The sequence below is a fragment of the Dermacentor andersoni genome, chromosome 1 (genome assembly GCF_023375885.2).
Source record: "Dermacentor andersoni chromosome 1, qqDerAnde1_hic_scaffold, whole genome shotgun sequence".
NCBI classification, from domain to species: domain Eukaryota; kingdom Metazoa; phylum Arthropoda; class Arachnida; order Ixodida; family Ixodidae; genus Dermacentor; species Dermacentor andersoni.
This window is the reverse complement of record NC_092814.1, coordinates 372,459,518-372,484,349: the sequence shown is the minus strand read 5'-3', so window position 1 is coordinate 372,484,349 and position 24,832 is coordinate 372,459,518. Positions and strand designations below refer to the sequence as shown.

General features: G+C 48.6%; 1 protein-coding gene across 2 annotated transcripts in view; it reads right to left on the bottom strand.

The window, feature by feature from the left end:
* LOC126516509 (endoplasmic reticulum transmembrane helix translocase) overlaps window positions 1-24,832 on the bottom strand; it is a 278,190-nt gene that overhangs the window by 240,910 nt on the left and 12,448 nt on the right. For both annotated transcript variants that reach the window (XM_050166639.3, XM_055063942.2), the window contains exons 3-4: window positions 23,247-23,437; window positions 12,628-12,856 (exon numbers count right to left, since the gene is read on the bottom strand). In XM_050166639.3, coding sequence (XP_050022596.2) covers window positions 12,628-12,856; window positions 23,247-23,437 — 420 coding nt within the window. The remainder of the gene's footprint in view (window positions 1-12,627; window positions 12,857-23,246; window positions 23,438-24,832) is intronic.

Below are 24,832 nucleotides of genomic sequence, written 5' to 3'. Positions count from 1 at the left end.
GATTAGGCATTACAAATGCCGAAACAAGTAGTTCCCAAAAATCTTTTCCTTTTTTGCGATTTTCATTTTTTAACACCCATGTCCCCCTCCCTTAAGAGTATAAACTTACGCATTATGCTATCAGCAAAAAAAAAACACGTATATAACAATACGTCATGACCGATTGTCGGATTCAACAATCAAAATTTTGCATTCTGGACACCGTTTTCCACGCAGACTGAGCTCAACATTTGTGTTGCTAAGTTCCCCTAAACGAACGATGCCGATACGGGGCGAAAAGTTTGCCTACATGCGTTCGTATCTGCTGCCATTATTGCGCAGCACGTCATGCCCGCACGCCGATTGTGAAGGCCACAGAGAGCTTCACGAGTTGGCGCAGTGCGCCACAAGATGAGCTGCTTCGCGTCTGCATCACCTGCAATCATGCTCAGTACGCGTCCAGAGAGAGAGAAAGCAAAACGGCCGCCCACCCTTTCCATGACAGTTTTAACGCATCTGGTATTCCCCTGCACGCAAGAAAATCAGGCGGAATAGTGGGTGAGTGGGTCCATAAACACGAGCGGCCTGCATGGTTGAGCCACCAGGTAAACACTTTTCAACTGCTGAATATGCACCCTTATGAACTGTCCCCCACTGCTTCCAGGAAGCTTTACATGGCGAAAAGGCAAAGCAGATGAACAATGCGCAGGGCCTTCCAGCCGTGTTAAAATACCTCCCAAGGACTAGATGTAATGTGGCGGCACTTCCGCAATGTGCGCACATGCACCATAGAGATCGGTGTATTGGGGGTGTGAGTTATGCACAGTAACATACGGTACGTGGACTAGAAATGTCGGAGAGTTGATGGTGGTTCACTTGTCACAAATGCTCGATGCTACAGGTACATTTTAGAGCAAGCATTGGTTGAGAAAGACTTTCAAATGCAAAAAGTCATAGTTCTCGAAAAGTAACTGTGGAGGATTAGAATGCTGCTTTCGTACTTAGATCTCAAAATACGGTACAAGGCAAAGTCCGGCACTACACCCCATAAGTAAGCGACTTTGCGGATTTTATTGCCAGTCTGGCTAAATTCAGAGCACGAACTGCTGGGACACTAGGTAAGGCACAAAAAAAGACAGGACACAGTGCTACTGCAACTGTCCACTGCCTGTTGCATAGGTTGAAGAAGATAGCATGTCACTATGACGCAAATGTCGTTTTCTCGGAAAAGAACAAGCTCGCTACCATTTGTTCAGCCGTGCGCAGGCATAGCGAAAGATTCAGCAGCTACACTGCAGATGCAAGCAATGTCCGGTTGCAGTGTTAAGGATGGACGTGGCTTTGAAAATCAAATTCCTTATTTCTTCATGGATTTTGATAAAAATTGGCACAAATGTTTAGAATGTCTCCCTGATGCTTCCATAAAAGTTTCAGACCGATATCTTGAGAACATTTTATTCAATATTATTGAGCAGAATTTTTCTCCCTCTAACTTTCTGGAGAGCCTGGGGAATTTAAAAAATGTGATAGAAGGCTTCTTAAGTACTGACTGCATAGCTAAATGCAGACTGAAGGTCATGACATTCTTGCATTTTTTTTTTTTTTTTTTCGCAACACTAATTTTTTGGAGTGCCATATTTTATGTTACCTTCACATCAAGCACACTTTCGGGGTAGACGAATAGCCATATTGTAAACTTACAAAGGGTCAAGATAAGAAAGTGAGAATGTCACGACCTGCACTGTAGCTCAAAGAACGTGACAAAAAAAACGGAGTCAAAATATTGCTACGGAACAGCCGCCACAGTGTGGCTGCCTGAGGAGAAAGAAGACGACGAGTGTGCCGGCTTGATATAGAGTCGCCATTTTGGCCTCCGTTAGCTTCCTTGTAAATAAATTGTAAATAGCATTCAGCTTCAGCAACACGTAACATTAATTTGGTGGAGGTGGACGTTCCCTGTACCCGTCATGAAGCTTCGCAGTGGTGGCAACGGCGATAATGCAACTTTGGCTCCTGCTGGCGGCACTTCATCTACGCAAGCGTCTCCGCCTGCAGACCCGACCTACGTCGCCGTTTCCCCACCTCAGGATCCTGGTGTTTTCAACGGAGTCGGCAGTCCTGATGTTGACGACTGGCTACGCTTATATGAATGTGTCAGCACCAGTCACAGGTGGGATCCGACTATTATGCTTGCCAACATTCTTTTCTACCTCGACGGAGCTCCACTGGCGTGGTTCCAGACTCACGAAGAGGAGATCTCGAGCTGGGATCTCTTCAAAGACAAGCTCCGCGACCTTTTTGGCAATCCATTTGGTCGACAAGTCAATGCCAAGAAAGCCCTTGCCACACGTGTACAGACGTTGACCGAGTCCCACGTGTCGTACATTATCGACGTCTTGGCCCTTTGTGCCAAGGCTGAACCGAACATGTCTGAGGATGATAAGGTTAATCACATTCCTCAAAGGCATTCTTGATGACGCCTTCAATTTACTTGTGTTTACGAACGTCACCAGCATCGATACCATCCTCAAGGAGTGCCGCTGTCTCGAGCATGCTAAAAGCCGCCGGGTATCCCAGCACATCACGTGACTTCCCAACACAGCCGCTACGTCATCCTGTGACGACCTCTTTCACCAGCCGTCGCGATGTGATAACCTGACCCGCATCATTCGTCGTGAGGTCGAAGCGGCACAACCGGCGGCCCCTTCATTCCCGTTACCTGATCATTCTCCGGTGACAATCTCCTTGATCCAGGCCGTCGTCCGTGAAGAGTTGTCCAACGTCGGCCTGCAATCCATTCGTTGCGTACACTCAGAACCTCTTTCTCCATGCTCGTCCCCACCCCGCTCTTCTCACTCCTTTTATGGACATCGCAACCCCTCCGAATGACGAACCGTGGACGACAAGCCGATCTGTTTTAACTGCTGACGCATTGGACATGTCGCTCGCCACTGCCGCAGCCGCTGGACTTCTCCGGCGCACTGTTCTCCTGATTGCCACCCTCACCCCTCTAGCGCGTCCTTTTCCTTCGCTCCTGCTATGCCCGCTCTATCATCTGACCCTGCGACATCTTTGACAAGACCCCGCTACTCCCGCTCGCCTTCTCCCTCCCGCCGCCAATCTCGCTCGCCCCTGTCACGCCGTGCTCCTTCTCCGACCTACTTGGCGCACCCCTGACCGGAAAACTAGACAGTGCAGCTTCTGGAGGCGAAGCTGCAATGACGATATTGGCACGAAATCCTCGCTTCACCTTACTCACGAACAAGAATCTTTTGGACGTTCTCGTCGACAATGTTCCTGTGTGCGCATTGATTGACACCGGGGCGTCCGTGTCCATTATGAGTGCTGCTCTTCGCCGTCGGCTCAAGAAAGTTCTGACACCCGCCCCGAACCGAGTTGTACAAGTCGCCGACGGAGGGACTGTCGCTATTGTTGGCATGTGCTCTGCCCGAATCACCATTGCTGAGCGACACACTGTCGTTCTCTTCACTGTCATCGAGCACTGCCCTCACGAAATCATTCTCGGTCTGGATTTTCTTGCCAATCATTCTGCCCTCATTGACTGTTCGGCCAGCTCACTTTGCCTTGACTTGCCTCTTCTTGCCGACCCTGTGGACCCGCCTCCACGCCATTTGAGCTGCATGGATTTTATTCGCCTACTGCCTCACTCTGCGACACACGTCGACTTGTTGTCCTCACCAGCTGTACCTGACGACAATTACGTGGCCACACCAATTCCGGCCGTTATGCTTACACATGGTGTTACCGTGCCGCACACTGTGCTAAAATTACTGGCAACCGCACCTGCCTTCCACTTGTCAATTTTGCGCTAACCGCGCAAGTTCTGCCTCAGGGGATCTCCTTGGCTATAATTAGCGCCATGCAGGATGATGAGGTCGAGCCATTCACAGTGGAAGATCGTTACAGCTCAGCCCATACCGTGACGTCATCGCACGGTACCGACGTCGACATTGAGGAGATGGTTTCCTCTGACCTTACACCTGCTCAAGCTGAAGCTCTTTGCTGTGTTCTTGAAGGTTATCGCGACATTTTTTACTTTGACAATCGACTCTTAGGTCAAACGTCCGTCGTGACCCATCGCATAAATACTGGCGATGCGAACCCTATTCACCGACGTCCATATCGTGTTTCTGTGTCGGAACGAGCTGTTATCCAAGAGGAAGTCAAAAAGATGCTTGCAAAGGACATTATGGAGCCTTCCTGTAGTCCCTGGGCGTCTCCCGTCGTACTTGTCAAAAAGAAGGATGGAATGTGGCGCTTTTGCGTAGATTATCGCCACCTGAAGAAAATCACAAAAAAGGACGTGTACCCTTTGCCACGTATTGATGACGCTCTAGACTGCCTGTACGGTGCCACCAATTTTTCTTCTACCGACTTGCGGTCCGGCTACTGACAGATATCCGTCGACGACATGGACCGAGAGAAGACTGCATTTGTTACCCCTGATGGCCTTTATCAGTTCAAGGTGATGCCTTTCGGTCTCTGTAACGCGCCCGCCACCTTCGAACAAATGATGGACTCTTTGCTTCAGGGGTTCAAGTGGTCCACCTGTTTGTGCTATCTGGACGACGTCATCGTTTATTCACCCACATTCGACACGCATCTAGGTCGTCTTTCAGCGATTCTTAACGTGTTCCGCCGCGCTGGTCTCCACTTGAACTCATCAAAATGTCACTTCGCTCGCCGCCAAATCGCCATCCTTGGACACCTCGTACATGCCAGAGGCGTGCGACCTGATCCGGACAAAATTCGCACCGTTACGAATTTTCCTGTTCCGAAGTCTACTAAGGACATTCGTAGTTTCGTAGGGCTTTGCTCTCATTTCCGACGCTTTGTGAAGGATTTTGCGACCATCGCACGTCCCTTTACCAACCTCTTGAAGAAAGACGCCCCTTTTTCTTGGGGTCCTGACCATGCCGCATCTTTTTCGCAGCTGACTACTCTCCTTACTACGCCTCCAATTTTGGCCCACTTTGACCCGTCTTCCTCAACGGAAGTTCGAACTGATGCCATTCGTCACGGCATAGGAGCAGTGTTAGCACAACACCAGCGCGGACATGATCGCGTTATAGCCTACGCCAGCAGACTTCTATCACCCGCCGAGCGCAATTATTCAATCACAGAGCGCGAGCGCCTCGCTCTTGTGTGGGCTGTTGCGAAGTTTCGTCCATACTTGTACGGACGCCCCTTCTGTGTCATCACTGATCACCGCGCTCTCTGCTGGCTATCCTCGCTCAAGGACCCAACGGGACCACTCGCTCGCTGGGCATTACGCCTGCAAGAACATACCTTCACCGTGGTATATAAGACGGGACGCTTGCACCTGGATGCCGATTGTTTGTCCCGCTACCCCGTCGATGAACCGGCTGATGCGAAAGCCATCGCTTGCGTTTTCTCTGTGTCCCAGTTGCTTCAAATCGGCAACGAGCAACGCCGCGATCCTTCATTACGAGCCCTCATCGACCGTCTGGAGTCAACTCCTGGTGACGCCTCTCTCCGGATGTTTCTCCTTGAGGGGGCATTATACCGCCGAAATTTTGATCCACACGGCCTTGACCTTCTGCTCGTCATTCCATCGCACCTGCGTTTGACTGTGCTCCAGCAACTTCACGACACTCCCTTGGCTGGACACTTGGGCGTCTCTCGCACATATGACCGTGTACGCCGTCGATTCTTTTGGCCAGGTCTCACCCGATCCGTGCGGTGCTACGTTGCCGCTTGTGAGCCCTGTCAGTGCCGGAAGAAGCCCTCCACACCTCCAGCTGGATGCCTCCAGCCAATCGATATCCCACCCGAACCCTTTTTCCGTGTTGGTCTAGACCTTCTAGGACCATTTCCTCTCTCGGGCTCCGGAAATAAATGGGTCGCCGTTGCTACTGCTTATGCTACGCGGTACGCAATCACCAGAGCCCTCCCGACAAGTTGTGCTACTGACGTTGCTGACTTTCTTCTGTATGACATCATTTTAGTGCACGGTGCTCCGCGCCAATTACTCACTGACCGTGGCCGCAGCTTTCTCTCGCGGCAGTCGTCGAGGACATCCTCCGCTTCTGCTCGACAAAGCACAAGTTCAGTACGTCCTACCACCCACAGACAAACGGCCTCGCGGAGCGCCTCAACCGGACCATCACCGACATGCTTTCGAAGTATGTTGCGACCGATCACCACGACTGGGATCTTCACTTACCATATGTGACGTTCGCGTATAATTCATCGCGTCACGACACCACCGGCTATTCACCATTATATCTCCTATATGGCCGAGAGCCCGCGTTGCCCTTGGACACTTTGCTGCCCTCGGCCACACGTTCAGCCACTGAATACGCCCGCAACACGATCGCACACGCCGACCACGCGCACCAGCTCGCCCGCACCCGTCTCAAGGCTTCACAGGAGCATCAGAGACGCCTCTATGATGGCCACCATCGCGACGTGCACTTTTCTCCGGGTTCTCTGGTGCTTCTCTGGTCACCCATTCGACGTGTGGGCCTTTCCGAAAAGCTGCTGTCGCGCTACACTGGCCCTTACCACGTGGTGCGACAAGTGACCGATGTCACGTATGAAATCATCCCCGTCGACCTCTCAGCGTCATCATCAGCTGCAAGTGACATCGTTCACGTGGCGAGACTAAAGCCATACCACACACCTTTCACCGCGGATGTGTAGATTAAGCCCCGGGACTGTGCTTCTACAGCCGGGGGTGATGCTACAGAACAGCGCCACAGTGTGGCTGCACTGAGGAGAAAGAAGACAACGTGTGTGCCGGCTTGATATAGCGTTGCCATTTTGGCCTCCATTAGCTTCCTTGTAAATAAATTGTAAATAGCATTCAGCTTCAGCTACACGTAACAATATGTTAAATGGTAACAAAGAAATCAGCTCCAGAAACTGAGCAGCAAGGCAGAAAAACAGTTTTGAGAAAACGGCTTTGAAATTTTCACCTTCTCTTCATTTCTCTAAAAGGCACCAAATTTGTAGTCTTTGGGGTGTTTTGTGATGTGGAGCTTCTTGTACATGTGGCCTCTGGTCTGGTGTGCTTTACCCCCCTTTTCTTTTTATAGGGCATTCCTTGCTGCTGCTGCTGCTCTACAAAGAGCCCGGCGCCTAGGTTTCAAACCAAGTGAGGTGCAGAACTCTGTGTGGGCATGAATATAGTTTCAGTGTACATTCAGGCAGCCTGTACCCACAAGCTGCCCGAATGATAACAATCTCCATACAATCAGTGAGGCATGTTTTCTTTTTGTTCTTTTGGTAGAATTGACCATGTTACTGAATGAAGGCTCCGAGTATCAGCAGACTCCCAAGTAATCTTTACTTGACAATGGCTGTAGAACTTGGGATCAGAGAGCCAGTGATAGATTTGCAGCTGCTAGGTGCTTACCGGAATTGTACTTTTGTATGATGCCTCGATCACTTCTGCAGCCAGGTGTCTGTGCCAGCCAAAGTGGCTTAGTGAACAGAGCTCATGATGAGGTTCTCTTTATGAAGGGGTGGTATGATAGATATTGTTACAAGCTATTGTGTCAATATGATAATAGAGTGAACGCGCAATATGCTTGGTTGCGGGTTCTAGGTGCCAATGTATGAAATGCCTAGCCGCAGATACAAGGAGTCGACGCGCGATGTGCTTAGTCACGTAGTTTGAGGTGCCGACGCGTGAAGTACCTAGCCGCGCAGTCCGAGGTGCCGATGCGCGAAATGCCTAGTCGCGGGCACGAGGAGTCGACGCTCAATGCGCTTATTCGCGCAGTCCGAGGTGTCGCCGCGCAAAATGCCTAGACGCGGGCTCGCGGAGTCGACACTCAATGTACTTATCGCGCAGTCGGAGACACCGATGCACAAAATGCTTAGGTGAGGGTCCGAGAATTCCGTGCGCGATGTGCGTGATCACCAAGTCGGAGACTCCCTATGCGCGAAATGCTTAGCCGCGTGTCCTAGGATTGTGTGTGCGATGTGCTTATCACGAATTCCGAAACACCGAGCGCTGAAAGGCTTAGCCGCATGTCCGAGGATTTTGCACGTGAATCTTGGTCGCGAAGTCTGCTTCGCCGATGCTCCGAATGCTTAGCCAAGAGTCTGAAACGTCCACAAGCATAGGGATCGGCCACGCTACTGCAATGTCCGCGTTGCGCCCGTTTTGACACAATGAGATTACGGTGACCGGAGACATCCAGATTCGCGAGGTGCAAAGAGCTGAGCAGACAACGCGAGCGCCGGACCAATGGCGAACCGCGCTGGAGCCGTGTGGCGGGCGCGGCCAATCGCAGACTCTGGCACGACCTTCAATAATTTGCTTTTTGTGCACTTGTTTCTGTATGGAGGAGATAGCTAAAGTGGCAAATTCGAAGACGGAGAAATGCGCTTTCCAACAAGACCAAGACGGCGGCGCTCGGTCACGCCATTACGGAGATATTGTGGCTTGAAAAACGCTGTTCTTTCTTGATTTCCACGAGATTTTTCGCCGCCTTGGCTTATAAAACGATTTTTTTTAGCACTTCTAAGTGGTTTACAGTAATGATATTTGGGTATCGGATAGAAAAAGGGTTATAGAAACTGAAAATGTGATTTTCAAAAAATTGTTTTTTTTGGCAATTTTTCACAATGCGAAAACCGCGTCCCCCCTTAATAATGCAAACAATTTTGTTTCATGCTCAAATTCAATGGTGTATTATGTGCCTTTCTCAAGTCGAAAAACATATGTGGGACAAACTGGCCGATATTTTAACACTAGGCGGAAGGAGCATTCGAATTCCACAAAAGCGACTGCGCACATACATCTTGCAATTCACAAGGTAAATGCACACCCCAGGTTGGAAATACAACAGTCCTGTATAAGCACAAAGAACAAGAGGAATTGTAGAGGCCCACGACATAAAGAAAAAGGGGACAGGGTTTGTCAGTCATGCTTCTATAGTGCTTCATGACACTGAAATATCTTTTCTTGATGCGACTTAAGACGTAGCAGTTTTTGGTGTGCTAACACAGATTAATAGTTGTGGTTGTTTTACCTGCTCTTTTTATGTTGTTTGATGACCTTTGATGATGTAGGTCATGTCGGGTTTATAAAGTCTATAACCTTTCCAATAAACTTTCAGCTGCAAGTAGCGCCATGTCTTTTGAATGAATGTTTGATGTTTAATGGTGCAAGGGCCAGGTATGGCCAAAGAGCGCCATGCTAGTATTAACGAGTTCGCAGTGGACTGATGGGTGCTGTGAAGTTAATGTGACGTGGCTGTAAAGGGGCCTAAATATGTTGGTGCAAATTGCATAAAATCTGTGCGTAATAAAATTATGGCAATGATTATTGATGTGTACTATGAACACAAAAACGCATTGGGAAATGATGCAATATACAAAATATGTGAAATGCTAAACTTGCCTAGAGCACTGCTGCCTCGCCAGAGCCCTTGAAACACAAAGGCCTAGAGGTATGTGCTATACGAAACATCACAGCGGTATCCTCTGAAGGGAGGAGGCGCTACGAATGAATGGGGGATAATAACATGTAACACAACATCCTTCAGGAAACCTAGGACTGCGTTGGTGTCAAAGAGTGGTTCTGGGCCAAGTAACATTACAGGATGAAGGGGGACGTGCTGCCGGTATGCTAAAGGAAAATGTTTCTTTCTCTCAGGTTCAGCTTCCCAACACTCCAGGAGGACGTGGAGGATGGTCAGCCTCTCCCCGCATCTACCACAGGTTGGAGGCTCGTTTCCAGTGAGTAAAAAGTTATGGGTGCCAAATGTGTGTCCTATCCTAAGACGACAAAATAGGACATCTGTTCCGCATGATTTTGTTGCAGAAGGCCAAAAACCTAATTGTGGCTTTATTACGTGCAGCTTATCATTTGTTTCCAAGTCCCAGAAGCGTTGCCAGTAGTTTCGCAGTTTCCTTCGTAAGAAGGTCTTCAGGTCAGTGACAGGGACTGGAGCGGTAGGATTAACAGCAAGCGATGGAATTGAGGCCATCTGGTCCGCTAGAACGTTACCCTCGATGCCCCTATGGCCAGGCACCCAGCATATAATCACATGCTGGTTAGATATATATGCCTTACACAGGACAGAATAGAGTTGATTAATTACTGGATTTTCGTGCTTACAGAATGACATCAAGGCCTTCACAACACTTCGGGAGTCAATATATATAACCGATTTTTGGAGTTTTGATTTCCTTATATGCTTCACAGCCGACAATAGTGCGTAGGCCTCAGCCGTAAAGATACATGTTTCAGGGTGCAATACACCGGATTCCGAGAAAGATGGACCAACGGTTGCATAGGCAGCTCCGTCGTGTGACTTCGATGCGTCTGTGTAGAACTCCATGCAGGAGTGCTTGTACTGGAGTTCCAGGAAATGCATTTGGATTTCAATCTCTGGAGCGTGCTTTGTAACTTGAAGGAAAGCTATATCACATTGTATCAGCTGCCACTCCCAAGGAGGTAGCAGCTTAGCTGGAGGCATTAAGCGATGGTTGAGGAGTGGGACATCCATTTCAACGCTAAGCCCCCTCACACGCAGTGAAAAGGGCTGTCTTACAGAGGGACGATTACGAAAGAGTGTAACATATGTAATATCGTTAATGGTATTAAAACACGGATGTTGAGGATTAGATTGAACTTTTAGAAAATATGTTTGGCTGATGTATGTTCTCTGCAGATGGAGTGACCATTCATTTGATTCTACATATAAACTTTCAATAGGACTTGTTCTGAAAGCGCCAGTGGCTAGTCGGATCCCTAGATGGTGGACAAGATCTAGCATTTTTAGCACGCTCGGGGCGACAGAATGGTAGATCACGGCACTATAGTCCAATTGTGATCGAATCAGGCTCTTTAATGATTCACTGAACACTTCCTATCGCTGCCCCATGTAGTGTGGGATAAAATTTTCAGCAAGTTCATTGTTTTTAAGCATTTAACCTTGAGATACTTTATGTGTGGAAGAAAAGTTAGTTTAGAGTCAAGTATGATGCCTTAGAACTTGTGCTCTTTGTTCACAGAGATTTGTTGACCATACATTTCGATATTGGGATCCGCAATGAGCCCTTCGTTTCTTATGAAAAGCACGCAAGAAGTTTTGTTGGGGTTCACTTTAAATCCATTTTTGTCTGCCCATTTGGACACTTTGTTCAATCCCTGTTGTACTTGCCTCTCACACACTGCAAGGTTGCAGGATTTGAAACCTATTTGTATGTCATTTATGTAAACAGAATAAGAAATGGCTGGCGGTAATGAAGGCCGAAGCGTGTTCATCTTCACGCTAAAGAGCGTGCAGCTACGCACACCTCCTTGGGGTGCACCAGTTTCATGTATAAAAGGCCGCGACAATACATTACCGATTTTCACACGGAAGGTACGTTTGGCCAAATAGCTTTCTAGCATGTTGAACATATTTCCACGAATGCCCATTTCGAACAAGTCTCGCAAGGTCCCGTATCGCCACATTATATCATACGCCTTCTCTATATAGAGGAATATCGATAAGAACCGTTTATGCACAAATGCATCACGGATAGCTTCTTCAATGCGCACAAGATGATCAGTCGTGGACCGCCCTTCTCTGAAGCCACTGATAGGGATCAAGCATCTTGTTTAGTTCAAGGAAATGTATGAGTCGACAATTAATCATTTTTTAGAATAGTTTACACAGGCAACTTGTAAGAGCTATCAGGCGATAACTTGCCACCAAAGAAGGGTCTTTACCCCGCTTCAAGACAGGAATAACAATAGCATCCCTCCATGAAGATGGGAGGTTTCCGGCAGCCCAGATAGAGTTGAAAAGTGCCAGAAGTGTCATTTGTGTGTCTTCGTGTAAGTTCTTAATCATGTCATGCACGATTCTATCAGCTCTCGGTGCAGAGCTCCTACATGTGCTCAATGCAGGTTTAAGCTCGGCAATATTAAAAGGACGGTTATATGGTTCATCCGGACAGCAATTACGATCTAGCGCCTTAAGTTCAGCTAATTGTTTATATTTGAGGAATGATTTTGTGTAATGTGTGGAGCTTGACATATGTTCGAAGTGTTCGCACTCACCGACCAAGGTAGTCCCTTGGTCGGTGCGTGTATGAATTAATGCCGGAGAGAAACCTCACCCAGCTTTCTCTCATTGCCTGACGTCGTGTCCGCCTTCCCTGTGAGCGCCGTGTCTATTCTTGTGCCTTACCTTGTGTCCCAGTAGTTTGCGCTTTGAATTTAGCCATGCTTCCATACCAGTTCGCCAATTTTTCACTTTTAATTTATTGCCAGTGTTGCTTCGACCCTCACACCGGACAATGCACAGCCCTCTTGGACATTATTTGCCTGCTGTAGATGGGATAAAGTCGACTAAGTGCTGCATCGTCAGACAAGCAAGACCTGCTTCTGAAGAACGTGCACACCTGAGGTCGCAGCAACATGCAAATGGCAGTCACCATCTTTAAGATCTCTGCCGAACAAGCGCAGTCCATAGTGCGCCTTAGCGGCTAAAAAGGGAAGACCGCCAAATGGATGAGCCCGGCCTGTTACCGCAACTTAGAAAGAGATAGACTCGTCCTCGGCACTTCTTGCCAAACAAATTTTAACCGTGGCACTTAAAGGATTAAACATGCATTGCACCAAGCTTTGAACAGCCAAAGTGTTAAGCATACCTGGATCATGTATGGCTTGTTGCCCATCTTGCGGATTAGGGAAAGGTTGCGCAGTTGCTGCTGCACTAGGGTGCACTCAAATGCAACCAGCATGAACAGGGTGAACACACTGTAGTACCAGAACTCATCCAGGCACCACAGTGCCACGCAGAACACTTGGAACACAAAGAAGGGCGCCGTGGCACGCTCCTTGAACAGGGCACCAAACTCTGGCACCTCCAGCTCCAAGCTGTGAGACATGCAAAGAACAACATTGTTTCTCAATAGACATCATCACCAAAGGTTCAATGATTGATGGCGGTCCCAATGCAACACAGGCACTAAAACATTTTTATTGTGGGGCAATTGAGTTAGGCTAGACTGGAAAAATGTGCTTTCAGAAGAATAGACAGGCCTTACCACACAAAAAAAAGGAGAAAATGTTTCTAAAATTTTTCTAAAATCTTAAAATGTTTTTAAATTTATGAATAACCAACTGGCCTACAGCCACACTCTGCTATGTAAAATTTTTAGCGTATCTTTTTAGACACAAGTGCATCAAAATTTTGTCAATTTTGCTCCACAATCTTGTGATTGGAAATCTATATTTTTTGTTACATACATCTCGTTAATAAAAGTTTATGTCTGAAAACTGAATTAATTCTGCTTTGTTTTCATCTATTCCATAAAATTCCGAGTGCAATCGTTTCTTTCGAAAAAAAATCTAGTATAACCTGCCGAAAAACGGCCATTTTAAACCCTATGGTAGGGAAAGGGCTAGTGTGCACCGTTAAAAATGTCTGACTTGGAACAGTGTGTGAGAATGACAGCGATCGAAGTTGCCCATCACTTTTGCTCCTTGGTTCACCAATATGACTCGACTTATTTCTATGTTAGTAGTACACAGTCCACCTGCGTTAATTCGACCGTGACAGGACCAACAAAATTTATGGCATTATCCGGTGGTTCGAATTAAACACGATGCACAAAAAATGGCAAAACACACCACTGATTCATTTGATGGTATTTGCGCGATACGAACACGCCCCTGAATCAATCACGCACCCATTTTTTATGTGCCCAAAGCTAACGCAGAAATTACTACAAGAACTGAAACTTGGGCGAGTCTGTAACAATTCATACTTGACTTAAAGAGCAAAAAGCTAGGACACAAGGAAAGCCAGACAGGACAAGCGCTACTTCAAACTAAAGTTTCCTCTCAGAAAAACACGCCTATTTATCAGTCGACACAGAGACTAAATGACATTAAAGCTCATAAACAAAGTATAAATCTGATACACAACAGATTTTCTGAGCAAAATAAATTGTGCAAGGGTCTAATATGTTTCAGTCTGTTGGGCTAGTTGGTCAAACGTTGTAAATTCCAAATACAGCGAAAAAAATACACATACACATAAAGAAGACACGAAAGCGCTTGACCACATCTTTCGTGTCTTTTTTATATGTGTGCATATTTTTTGCGCTGTATTTGGAATTTGCAGTCTAATGTGTGTTGTACAATGGTAATGGCACACTGGCAACCGATTTCCTAAAGTCAGCTTCGCCGCCGCACACTTGTGTTATGCGGTAAAACAAAAGCTGCAAAGGCAATTCTGCTTTCGTATCTGATTGCAAATTTTCTTGACAAAAAAGGCATGCCTTTAAATCGGGAAATACCGTAATCAGGCATTGTGAGCTAGGTTACTGCTTGAAATTCTTTCAAGGACAAGCCGAAAATACTAGTGTTCGACCGGAGATCATTTTGATGTCTGTGCAACGCATTCACTTTCTCCTATACCTGTCGAGACAAGACGCTGCCACTAAAGGGATTGCTATTGGGGTCACCATAGGGGTCAGGCATATGCGTGCTGACTGGTCAAGCTTGAATTATCTGGCGAAGGCCAATTTTGTAATTGAAATAACGAAAGTTTGCACCCATATAAATGCATAAGTGCTGGTTGGGACCTTCGGTAGGGTTCGAATTAATAGAAAAATTGAATTAAACAGAGTTGAATGAAACGGTGCTGAATTTACAAAAGCCTAGTGTATACAGTTGAACCTCACTGTGACAAACCAGGCTATAATGAAATAATGAACATAATGATCCAAGTTAAGTTTTGCTCCCTATCCAACAGATGTACGAAATGAAATTGTGCCTCAAAAAAGCAAAGCTTCTTCACTAGGTATATACAGAACAATTTTTTAAAATTAAATTAAAGTACACCGGTGTTTTCGCATTTCATCCCTATCAAAATTCGGCCTGGATTTGTTCCCACGACCTCATTCTAAGCAGCGCAACGCCAAAGCCACTAAGCGACCACAGCGGGTAACCTTTTTTTTTTTTTTCATATGAAAAAGTAGCCAGACATTTCATGACATGCACACACTTTCAATGGTGCTGCCATACAGCTACTAATTTCAAATGTCCCATATCTTGTGCTATCTAGCAAATCATCAAACATTCTTAATGCTGCATGTCACGGCATTCCTTCCGCATGGCACAAAACTCAAACACAATGAGCAGCTTTGTGTGGTGCAAATTTCAAATTGTTAATAACAGTATGTTGACCACTGAAAGGCTTCCTACCAAGATATTGTTACGGAATGATGAAAGAAGAGAAAGGAAGAAGAAGATAGGAGATGCTGGCTGCTGTGTGTTGTTGGTGGTCAGCCATCTTACTATTCTGACTCATCCTGTATATACTATATTGTAAATACAGTTTTTATATACTCGCAAAATCCCCGTAACATATTGGCGAAGGGGCGGGGTACCACGGCTGGAAATGGCACTCCGCAGTGGATGCCGCATCACCATCCGCACCATGAATGACGGTGAGCAGGCGGGATCAACGTCGTTGCCGCCTTCAACATCATCATCACCAGCTACATCGCTGTCACCGTCGGTTGTCGTTGTACAACCCAAGGATCCTAGAACTTTCTGCGGGACCAATGGCGCCGACGTTGAAGAGTGGGTGGCCATGCACGAACGCGTGAGTGGAATCAACAGATGGGACCCTACGCTTATGCTAGCTAACCTGTTATTCTACCTAAGAGGCACGGCAAAGGTGTGGTACGAAAACCACGAAGAGGAGCTAACCAGCTGGGAATAATGCAAAGAGAAATTGACAGAGTTGTTTGGCAAACCAGCCGGCCGTAAAATTGCCACAAAGTAGGAAATGGCCTCCCGTGCCCAATCCCCCACGGAGTCCTATGTCTCGTACATCCAGGACGTGCTGGCACTTTGTTGTAAAGTCAATCACGATATGGCAGAAGCGGAGAAGGTCGGGCACTTGCTTAAGGGCATTGCTGACGACGCGTTTAATCTGCTCGTGCAAGAGCTGCTCTACAATTGACGCAACCATTAAAGAGTGCCAACAATTCAAGCAGGCCAAAACCCGACGCATCTTGCAACCATTCGCCAGACTTCCCACTATTGCCGCAACGTCCACGTGTGAAGGTCAACCCACACAGCAGCATGCATCGCCATCAGAGGACGTGGTGCGAATCGTTAGACTTGAACTGGATGCGATGGTGCCCGCAGCTTTCTGTTCGCGTAGCCCTGATGCCACCACAATTTCAGTTCCCCTCGTACAAGCCATCGTTCACCAGGAACTTGAAAACATTGGTTTACAGTCTGTGTGTGCTGTCGCCAATCCCAGAGCCAACGAACACCCTTCTACTATTTTCGCTCCACTCCACTTTAAGATGGACGAAAACATTTCGAGGCCAATTATTCACAACTAAAAGCACTTCAATCAACACATCCAAGATGGCCGACCACCGCAACAGACTCCTGATGCGAAGAGTAATAGCGCTTGAGCACAGTCCGTGATGAAAATATCATCGTGGCAAAAATAATTATTCCTTTTTATAAGTCTAAAAAAATATCTTGTGACTTTGCTGATGCATGCATTATTTTTTCGTGTCGCGTGTCGCTGTTGTCCATGTGGGGTCAACGTTACTAGACTAGCTTCAGTTGTAAAACTCCCCGCCCGCGTGCTTACAGCCGCTGTCGCCACTTCTGTGACAGCCGCCAGATGGCAGCGCTGTTCCATCGAGCTCTACTGCAGACGCCTCGTCACAGCCTTGAGCTTGTGCGGACGGGCAGTTTGCTCGTGTTTCACGCTCGCTGGCGAGCTCCCTTGTCCGAATTAGTGATACCACGAGAAAGCGGTATCCACCTACAGCAATAAGATTGATCGCGCCAGTTCGTTAATACCGAAAGAAGGGTAAACTGCACGAAAGGAAGAAACGCATACAGCGAAGCGCAGAAGCTGCGTTTCTAAATGTTGTGTGTTTCTTCCTGTCGTCTTAGCGTTTCGCTCAGTTTAGGCTCACGAGCCTGAATATCTGGCCAAAGTGCGTGATTGGAGGATATGTTTATCCCCACCGAAGCTTCTCACCATGCCAAAGAAGCGCTACAAAAAGAAAGATGAGGTTGGTCTTTCTACACACAAGCCACAAAAAAAAAGAAAAGAAAGAAAGAAGTCGGATTTTTCATTCCGTGAAGATAATTAATCAGCGAAGCTGAAACGTGCGGCCCCTGTGTTTATCACTGGGTTAATCCCGAGGGTTCATTAAAGTATTTCTCAGTTATGAGGTTACACACACAATCGGCTGCGACGGAGAGCCCGACATCACTGACGGTATGCCCGCAGTCCGCAGTTGTCGCTTGCGTTCGATGTCTCGAGTTTGCTCGGCGGCGTGGTTAGCAGCCTTCGCCTGCGATTTGCCGCTTGTGATTCTTCGAAATTAAATTTCTTCAAAATGAAATCTTTCCGTTACATAAGACCGTGAGTGGCTCATACTCCCTTAAGCAATGGCTCATACCCCCGTAAACGCGACCTCCCCATTACGACGACAGAAGTGAAGTGAAATTCTACGCTGGAAAGATGAACGGCCACGCAGCCAGCTGTGGAAGATGACGACGAACGCGTGCCGTTGATTTCGCAGAGAGTTCCCGGTCGGCACGAGGAATCGCTCCGTTTCACGCTGAGCGAAGAGTCGCATTGCTGGGAGCACAGAAAAAGTGGTGCGCCGAACTGTCGACATCGTTCCGATAGTGGCCTATGCAGCCAGGTACGCAGCACGTCGGCATCGTCTGCTGATATTCTTAAGAAACTCGGCGAAGGCTACAGTTCCATGGATGACATGCTTGCTGAAATTCGCCGTCAACAACGAACCACACAATACACCAACGCTGCACCGCTGTGATGTGTGGTGCGCGACATAGTGCCGTGATCGGGACAGCCGAGAGCAGACGACGCTGAGTGCACGCGCGCCGAGCTGGAAGGAGGAAAACGACGCCGAAGAGCGCCCGGCACGTGAACGCGCGGCGCAGGAAAGACAACAAAAAGAAAAAAGCAACCAATTAGAAAAGACCACGGGGCGTCGGGCAGCCAATCAGTAAATGCCAAATCGGCCATACCACAAGAAAAGCGTGGTGCGCTGGCAGAACGGGGGCGACACGCAAGAGGACAAGCAGGGAGATGCCGGGGAGACGCCAGGAGAGTCCCAGGAAGCGACGGCAGGAGGAGGTCAACCACCGGAGCGGGCGTTGAAGACGGGCCGTCGGGTTCCGGACCCGAGCCCACCAGGACTTCACCCGCCCGGGGCCTCCTGCCAACCTGTTCCTGTGCGTCGCCCGTCTACCTGAGCGTGCCGTCAGCTCCTCGAGGCCTGTGAGCTTTCGTGCCAGTGGGCAGGACGAGAACAGTCGGGCTTCGGGCCCGAGTTCTACGACGGCTGCCCGGCCAGAACGCCACCCCCGTCTGCCGTGCCGCCTGCTGCCCGAGGCCGGCGTTCGAGCTTCCGCGCCGTGGGCGAGAGGGGAGCAGTCGGGCTACGGGCCCGAGCTCTCTGCCCGGCCAGAACGCCGCCGCCGTCCACCCAGCCGCCAGCGTTACCTCGCCTCGCCAGAGCTGGCGCGCTCCCGGCGCCCGGTCGGTCAACCTACGCCACGACCTTTGGTGAGACCGGCGCCACTCCTTCTGCCAGCTCATCGCCGCGTTGCCGCGTCGAGACTGCGACGCGTCCCCGCCCTCGTGGCAAGCCCGGACTCGCACCCTTGTTAAAGCCCTAAGTGTGCTCCTTACCGCAATGTTTTCTTGAATGTTTATTTTATGCATGCTTTCCGTTTCGTTCTATTTGCGTTATGCCTTTTTTATTTTTTTGATTAAAAGTATTTGTGTGTGTGTTCAAACCAACGGCTTTGTCCTCAATTGGGTTCTCGGAGGCTCCGCCTAAGAGAACCATTAAAACATTGAGAACACGAACCTTTGCCCCCATATTAGGGGTCGTCACAACCGCGTACTTAGTCCAGCCCGCCCGTGTAGCCGGCCAGTGAGGAAGTGAAGCCGGTTGCGACTGCAGCGCCACGAACGCGCGGGCGGGTAGCGGTTCCGCGCAACGGCGCCGAGTTTCAAAACTGAAGCTAGTCTAGTAACGTTGATGTGGGGTCAAGAGTATACATTCGGTTCGAAATCGAATGCGAATAAGTTCCCCTAACTCATTCGATGGCAAATGTGATTCCATTCGATTGACATTAAAATTTCCCATGTAAATCCCGATAAGTGGGATTTACGCGAATCGATTTGAATGACATTTAAAGGGATAGTGAATAAAAAATTTGTCGCCGAGATTTCTGTCTCCAGTGATAGCTGTCGCACCGAGAGTGACCAAAACAATACTCTTTCTGAGGAGAAGTGAGCGAAAAGTAATTATTTTAGTGAATATTTCTCAAATCACAGCACCTACCGGCCTCCTCCGAAAGCTCTGGCAAAACCGGATATCACGTCACGCTTACCCACCTCGAGGCCCATTGCGAGCGATCGTCCACACTGAGCGCGCGAAGGGGCCAGTTGACGTTTGTAGCAACGCGCTTTCGTTGTTCGACCATCCTATTCGTACCGCTTCCTCGTGTGAGCTGTTCGAAAACCTCGTCTTTCATCTCGTGGATTTGTGGTTTGATGTGTGGAGCAGCCGTGTCAACGCCGCAAAATGCCGAGGGTCTGCTGTGCACATGTGAAAACGGCAGGCAGCGGTAGTCTTTTTCTCGCGTACTTGTTCACGCTGTAGTTTTGCGCACAGGTGCCGTTTGACCATAATTTGTCGTTTGTACGACGTTCTGAGCCAGATGTTTGGCCAATTCTGCCAGAATGAATCGAAATCCGCATCGTCTGAAGCGACGGCTGACGAAAAAAAATTCGCCGACATGAGATTGGTGGCGCCATCTCGTGTGCACCAAGGGAAGGAGTGCTCGGCTGCGATGAAACAACGGCACGCTGAAACCGCTGCGCATGTACTCGTTCACTCCGTGAATAACAAAAGGTTCCCTGCTCACAGAGGTGCATTTCAGTCACTGCACATGCCTGGATTCAATCCTCACCCGTTGCTTCATCGCATCTATTCTCAAAACAGCTACTTGCGCGCATCAAGCACCTGCCGCGCGAGAGTCGGCAGCCGACTGTTATGCTCACGCCGCCGGCCACACCTGCTCCGATGGCGTAGGTACAGTAAACCCTCGTTAACACGAACTCGCATATGTCGAAATATCGGTTAAGTCGAAAGTTTTCCACGCCGCGCCTTCCCCACCCATAGGTGTTATGTATTCGCACCCGTTTATCTCGAAGCATTTTTCGGGCGTAATACAGATATCTCGAAATTTCGACCGGGACGGCTGAAGGCAAAGGCCGTTACCAAAAGGTGATACAGGCTCCGAGCGAGCGCTTGGTTCCTATTAAAGTGCCGAACGCGGTCACGATCGAAGGGCGAATACAAAATTCCCGCGGATGCAGCCGTTTTCCGTCAACCACGTCAAGTAACCTTGGAAGCAGTCACGTGGTGTGCACCGCTTGCGCGCAGGGGCTCATGGGTTTTATCGGGTAGTCGCGCCACCGCATTTCGCACATGCGGACATTATTATGCGTGTGCGATTCTGTTCTTTGTTTCGTCGCGCTGTGCGCACGACGCGTTGACTGCAATTTTTTTTTGTTGTGAGTGTGGTGTGTGGTCAACGGACGACGACGATGTCCCGCCCCAAGCAGTGTAAGTCTCTGATGCTGGAGAAAAAAGTCACGTTAATCAAGGAAGTGGAGAAGGCGGGAAGATCGAAAACAAGCATCGCCAAAGAATTCGGCATCCCCTTGTCGACGCTTTCGACAGTTTTAAAAAATCGGCAGAAGGTCTTCGATGGCTTCGAGCAAAGTTTTTCCAGCGAGCGGAAGCGGATTCGGGCCTCGAAATTCCCAGAAGTCGAAGCAGCACTCATGCTGTGGCTCCGGAATGTCAGGGCAGCCAACCTTCCCGTGACAACCCAAATGATGATGGAGAAGGCAGACGCTCTGGCGTTGCAGATGGGCCACACAGACTTCAGTTGCAGTAATGGCTGGTTTGAACGATTTAAAAAAATAAATAACGTGGCCTCGAAGCCTATCCACGGCGAAAGCGGTACTGTTGATGAAGGGGCTGCAGACACCTGGCGCAACCACCGCCTCGCTGAGCTGCAAAAGGCTTATGCGGACAAGGACATTTTCAACCTCGACGAAGCAGCACTGTTCTATAAGATGCTGCCTAGCCGCACATACATGCCGAAGGGAGAAGCGTGCTCAGGCGCTAAGCAGCGCAAAGACCGAATGACGATACTTTTCGGAGCCAACTCCACCGGCGATGAAAAACTGCCGCTGCTTGTTATCGGTAAGTCGCTCAATCCAAGGTGCTTCCGAAATGCACGGCTCCCGAGAGATGCGACTTACCGCGCCAATAAAACGGCCTGGATGACTGCAGCGCTCTTTGAAGAGTATGTGCGTGCTCTTGACCGCAAAATGGCAAGGGACGGCCGGAAAGTGTTGTTCGTTGTGGACAACTGCCCCGGCCACGGAAAAATCAACAACTTCGAGGCAGTCACGCTGGAGTTCCTGCCTGCTAATATGACGTCCGTGCTCCAGCCGATGGACCAAGGAGTCATTGAGGTTGCTCGCAAGTTCTATCGGAAGAGTCTCCTGCACCGCATTTTGTGCTCATACGACAGTGGTAAGAAGTACGAAATAGATTTGCTGGGTGCAGTCCACCTGATCGCCGAAGCCTGGCGACAAGTACGTCCATTGACGATTGCCAATTGCTTCGCGCACGCAGGATTTTCGCGCGCCGAGAAATCGCTCGAGCCAGACACTGACGAGTTCAGTGATTGCGATGAACTTTGCGACGAAGTCCGCAAAGCTGCCGGCTGCGCCAGCGATGCCGAAGACGGCGAAATCGGATTTGAAGAGTACGCGCTCTACGAGTCTGACGTGCCCATTACCGGAATGTTGTCCGACGCCGACATTGTTCAAATGGCAGTGAACGACGGTGATCACGCTGACGAAGAACCACCTAGAGAAGTGCCGACAACTGCAGAAACAAGGAACTTGCTACGTTTGCTCCGCAACAAAGTTGAATGCAGCGGCGGCGAGCAACGGCTCATGCGGTGCGTTCAGCAGCTCGAGGACGCTTTTCTCGCGCCGAATGCCAACGCCAAGCAGGCAAGCATCACCAAGTTCTTTCAAAAACAATAAAATTCAGTTTTTCCTGGAAATTCTGCGTTTATTGCAAAAGCTCCCCTCGTGCTGTGGAGCGCTTGTTAGCAGTGCTGGTTATCACTGGCTCTTTAAGTGACCCGGTCAATGAAATTTTCGGCATTTTGCTTAACTCGAAACTCTGCTTATCTCGAAATTTTTCCCGGATTTTACAACTTCGAGTTAACGAGGGTTTACTGTACAGGGAGGTCTACACGCGTCAATATCTTCAACGATTTCTATGTTTTTTTTTTGTACAGTGTGTACTCACGGCACCTGTATTGTGCATTGGTGGCTTTCATGTTTATATCTGGTTTCCACCTATGATGCCGCCTCTGATCTCTCGAGGCGAACGCGTGTACATGGAATGCACAGTGTAAACACCACTTTGCTGGTCCAGACTCTCTTGGCACCGCGGAGGGGGACTGCTGCGGTGGGTCGTCGTCAATTTCGCTTGACGACGCGGACGGATCGTAGGCATACGCCTTTATCGTTCGTGGTTGTTCAGTTGGCCGCTCATCCAAGTCGCAAAGTTCCGATCATGCTATCGCTCTCACCAGAACTTTGCATTTTGCACTGCGCAGCGCGAGGAAAACAAAACTGCGCAGCCGGCCAGCTCGCTCCGCGGCTGCTGAGGGTAGGTGTGACGTCAGATCCGCCGGCTTGTTGTCGGGAGCGCTTTGCGAGTGACGCGGTGGCCGCTCATAGAGAGTCAAAAATAAAGCCATCCGCTCAAAAGTAACCCGACTAATGACTATATACTGTAGCAATCGTGTCTTAGGAATGCAATTGTGGGGCTTCCTCTATATTCTTCGATTTTTATTCTGTATCCCTTTAATCTTCCCGTGTGACAGGGGTATTACTCACGTATATACGGCAAGAACCACACAGTACCACGGAGATTGCCATAGCAACAATGTTAAAGTGCAGCTTTGAACACCATGCCTTGGCTGCACTGCCAAGAAATCGTGGGACACAGCATAGACAGGGAGGAAGCAGTTTCTGCTTGTCCCGTGTTTGGAGCTAACATGCTTATTCAAGGAATCACATGCACTGCAAATGCACAAGTAACAGTCGCAAAGGCCGCACTCATTCTTGCCGTATTGGCGTTCAGCCGCTGCCAGGTCGGCATCATCCACGTAGCCCTTGCACTCCTGGTAGTTCCGCAGGGGCATCTCTGTGGGGAACTCGATCCCACGAAAGGCCTTGCGCTCAAAGCTGTACAGGTACTTGGTCTTCTGGAAGAGAAACCACACGGACGGTTCCTCTTCACCTGGCACCTGCAACAGAAAGACACACTTAGCATCAACAGGCCAGTTTCATACAGCACTACCTAGAAGGAAAGCCTGGAAAATGCTGGGATGCAAATCAATTAGATTGTCTTGACCTAGGTGGTGATCGAGACAGTGCATATTCCTGGCATTCAAGGGAATGGCGTTATATCAGGAGGGCCCATTTTCAAGGAACTGCTACGAGGGACCAAGCGCAGTTTAGGTGGTGAAGATTAAGGCACTGAGGCAATTAATATATGAAACATCACATTAAAAGACAATTAGTATTGATTCAAAAAGTTCACCCCATACCATGGGTCGACATATATCTGAAGGAGCAAATAAAAATATCACAAATATGTTGCATCACAGCTCCTTCAAAAATGGTTACATCATGTACCAAAATTCCAGAGAACATTACTTGCAAGTAGTTTATATGAACTGGCAGGCAGCCACTCTTCCCCGCGTGGAGATCTCTGTCAAGAGGAACTAGAAATAATTAGAACTCAAGAGACATGTTTAATATTAAATCCAGTTTATTTTTATTGCAATAGCAATTATACTTTGGCAAAGGCTGCACATGGCAACCGTTGCCAACCGTTGGCATGGCACAGCACGGCCACACGGTAGGTACAGAGTCGAAGTCTAGGCACGCTGAGGACTGTTAGGTTCGTGTGCGCCATGTTCTTGCCGCTTTGTTCGTGTTGAAGCAAGAGGCGGCATGAAGGTCAATTCCTTTGCTGCTGCTACGGCACTTCCTCATGCCAGCATTTTGACAGCAACTGTCCGCAGTCATCGAGTGAGATATGTTCATGTTGGCCTGCTTGTGTGTGACACGGGTTTGCCTGCGTGCGTGGATTTAACGTTATCCCATGATCTGTGATTGAATGCGCACATTGAAAACAATACATCGACTGCACCAAAGCAACTTTTTTTCCCTGAGAAGACTCCTTCGCCAGACGCCACCTGCCACAAAGCTGTTGGCTTATCGCACGATTGTTCAACCAATGTTTGAATCCGCTAACATTGTTTCGTTTCCTTTCACTTACAAATTTATTGACAGACTGGAGGAAGTGCAGAGAAAGGCATTAAGGTTTATCTTTAATAAATACAAGCTAACAGACTCACTAACTGGTCTACTAAAGCAAGCTGGTATGCTAAGCTTACAAATTACAATATCGAGCTAAACTAGCCTGACTGAAGTTTTTGTATCAATTAATCCATGGCGAAATAAACACTGACACATCTAAAGTTATCTCTTTATCACGTACAAGACCTATATGTCATAAACATCCTCATACCCTTGTTGAACACAGTCACAACTTAAACTGCTTCAAATACTCCTATTTTAATTGTGCAATCAGAGAGTGGAGCCAACTGGACCGTTCAGTCACAAGCACTCCG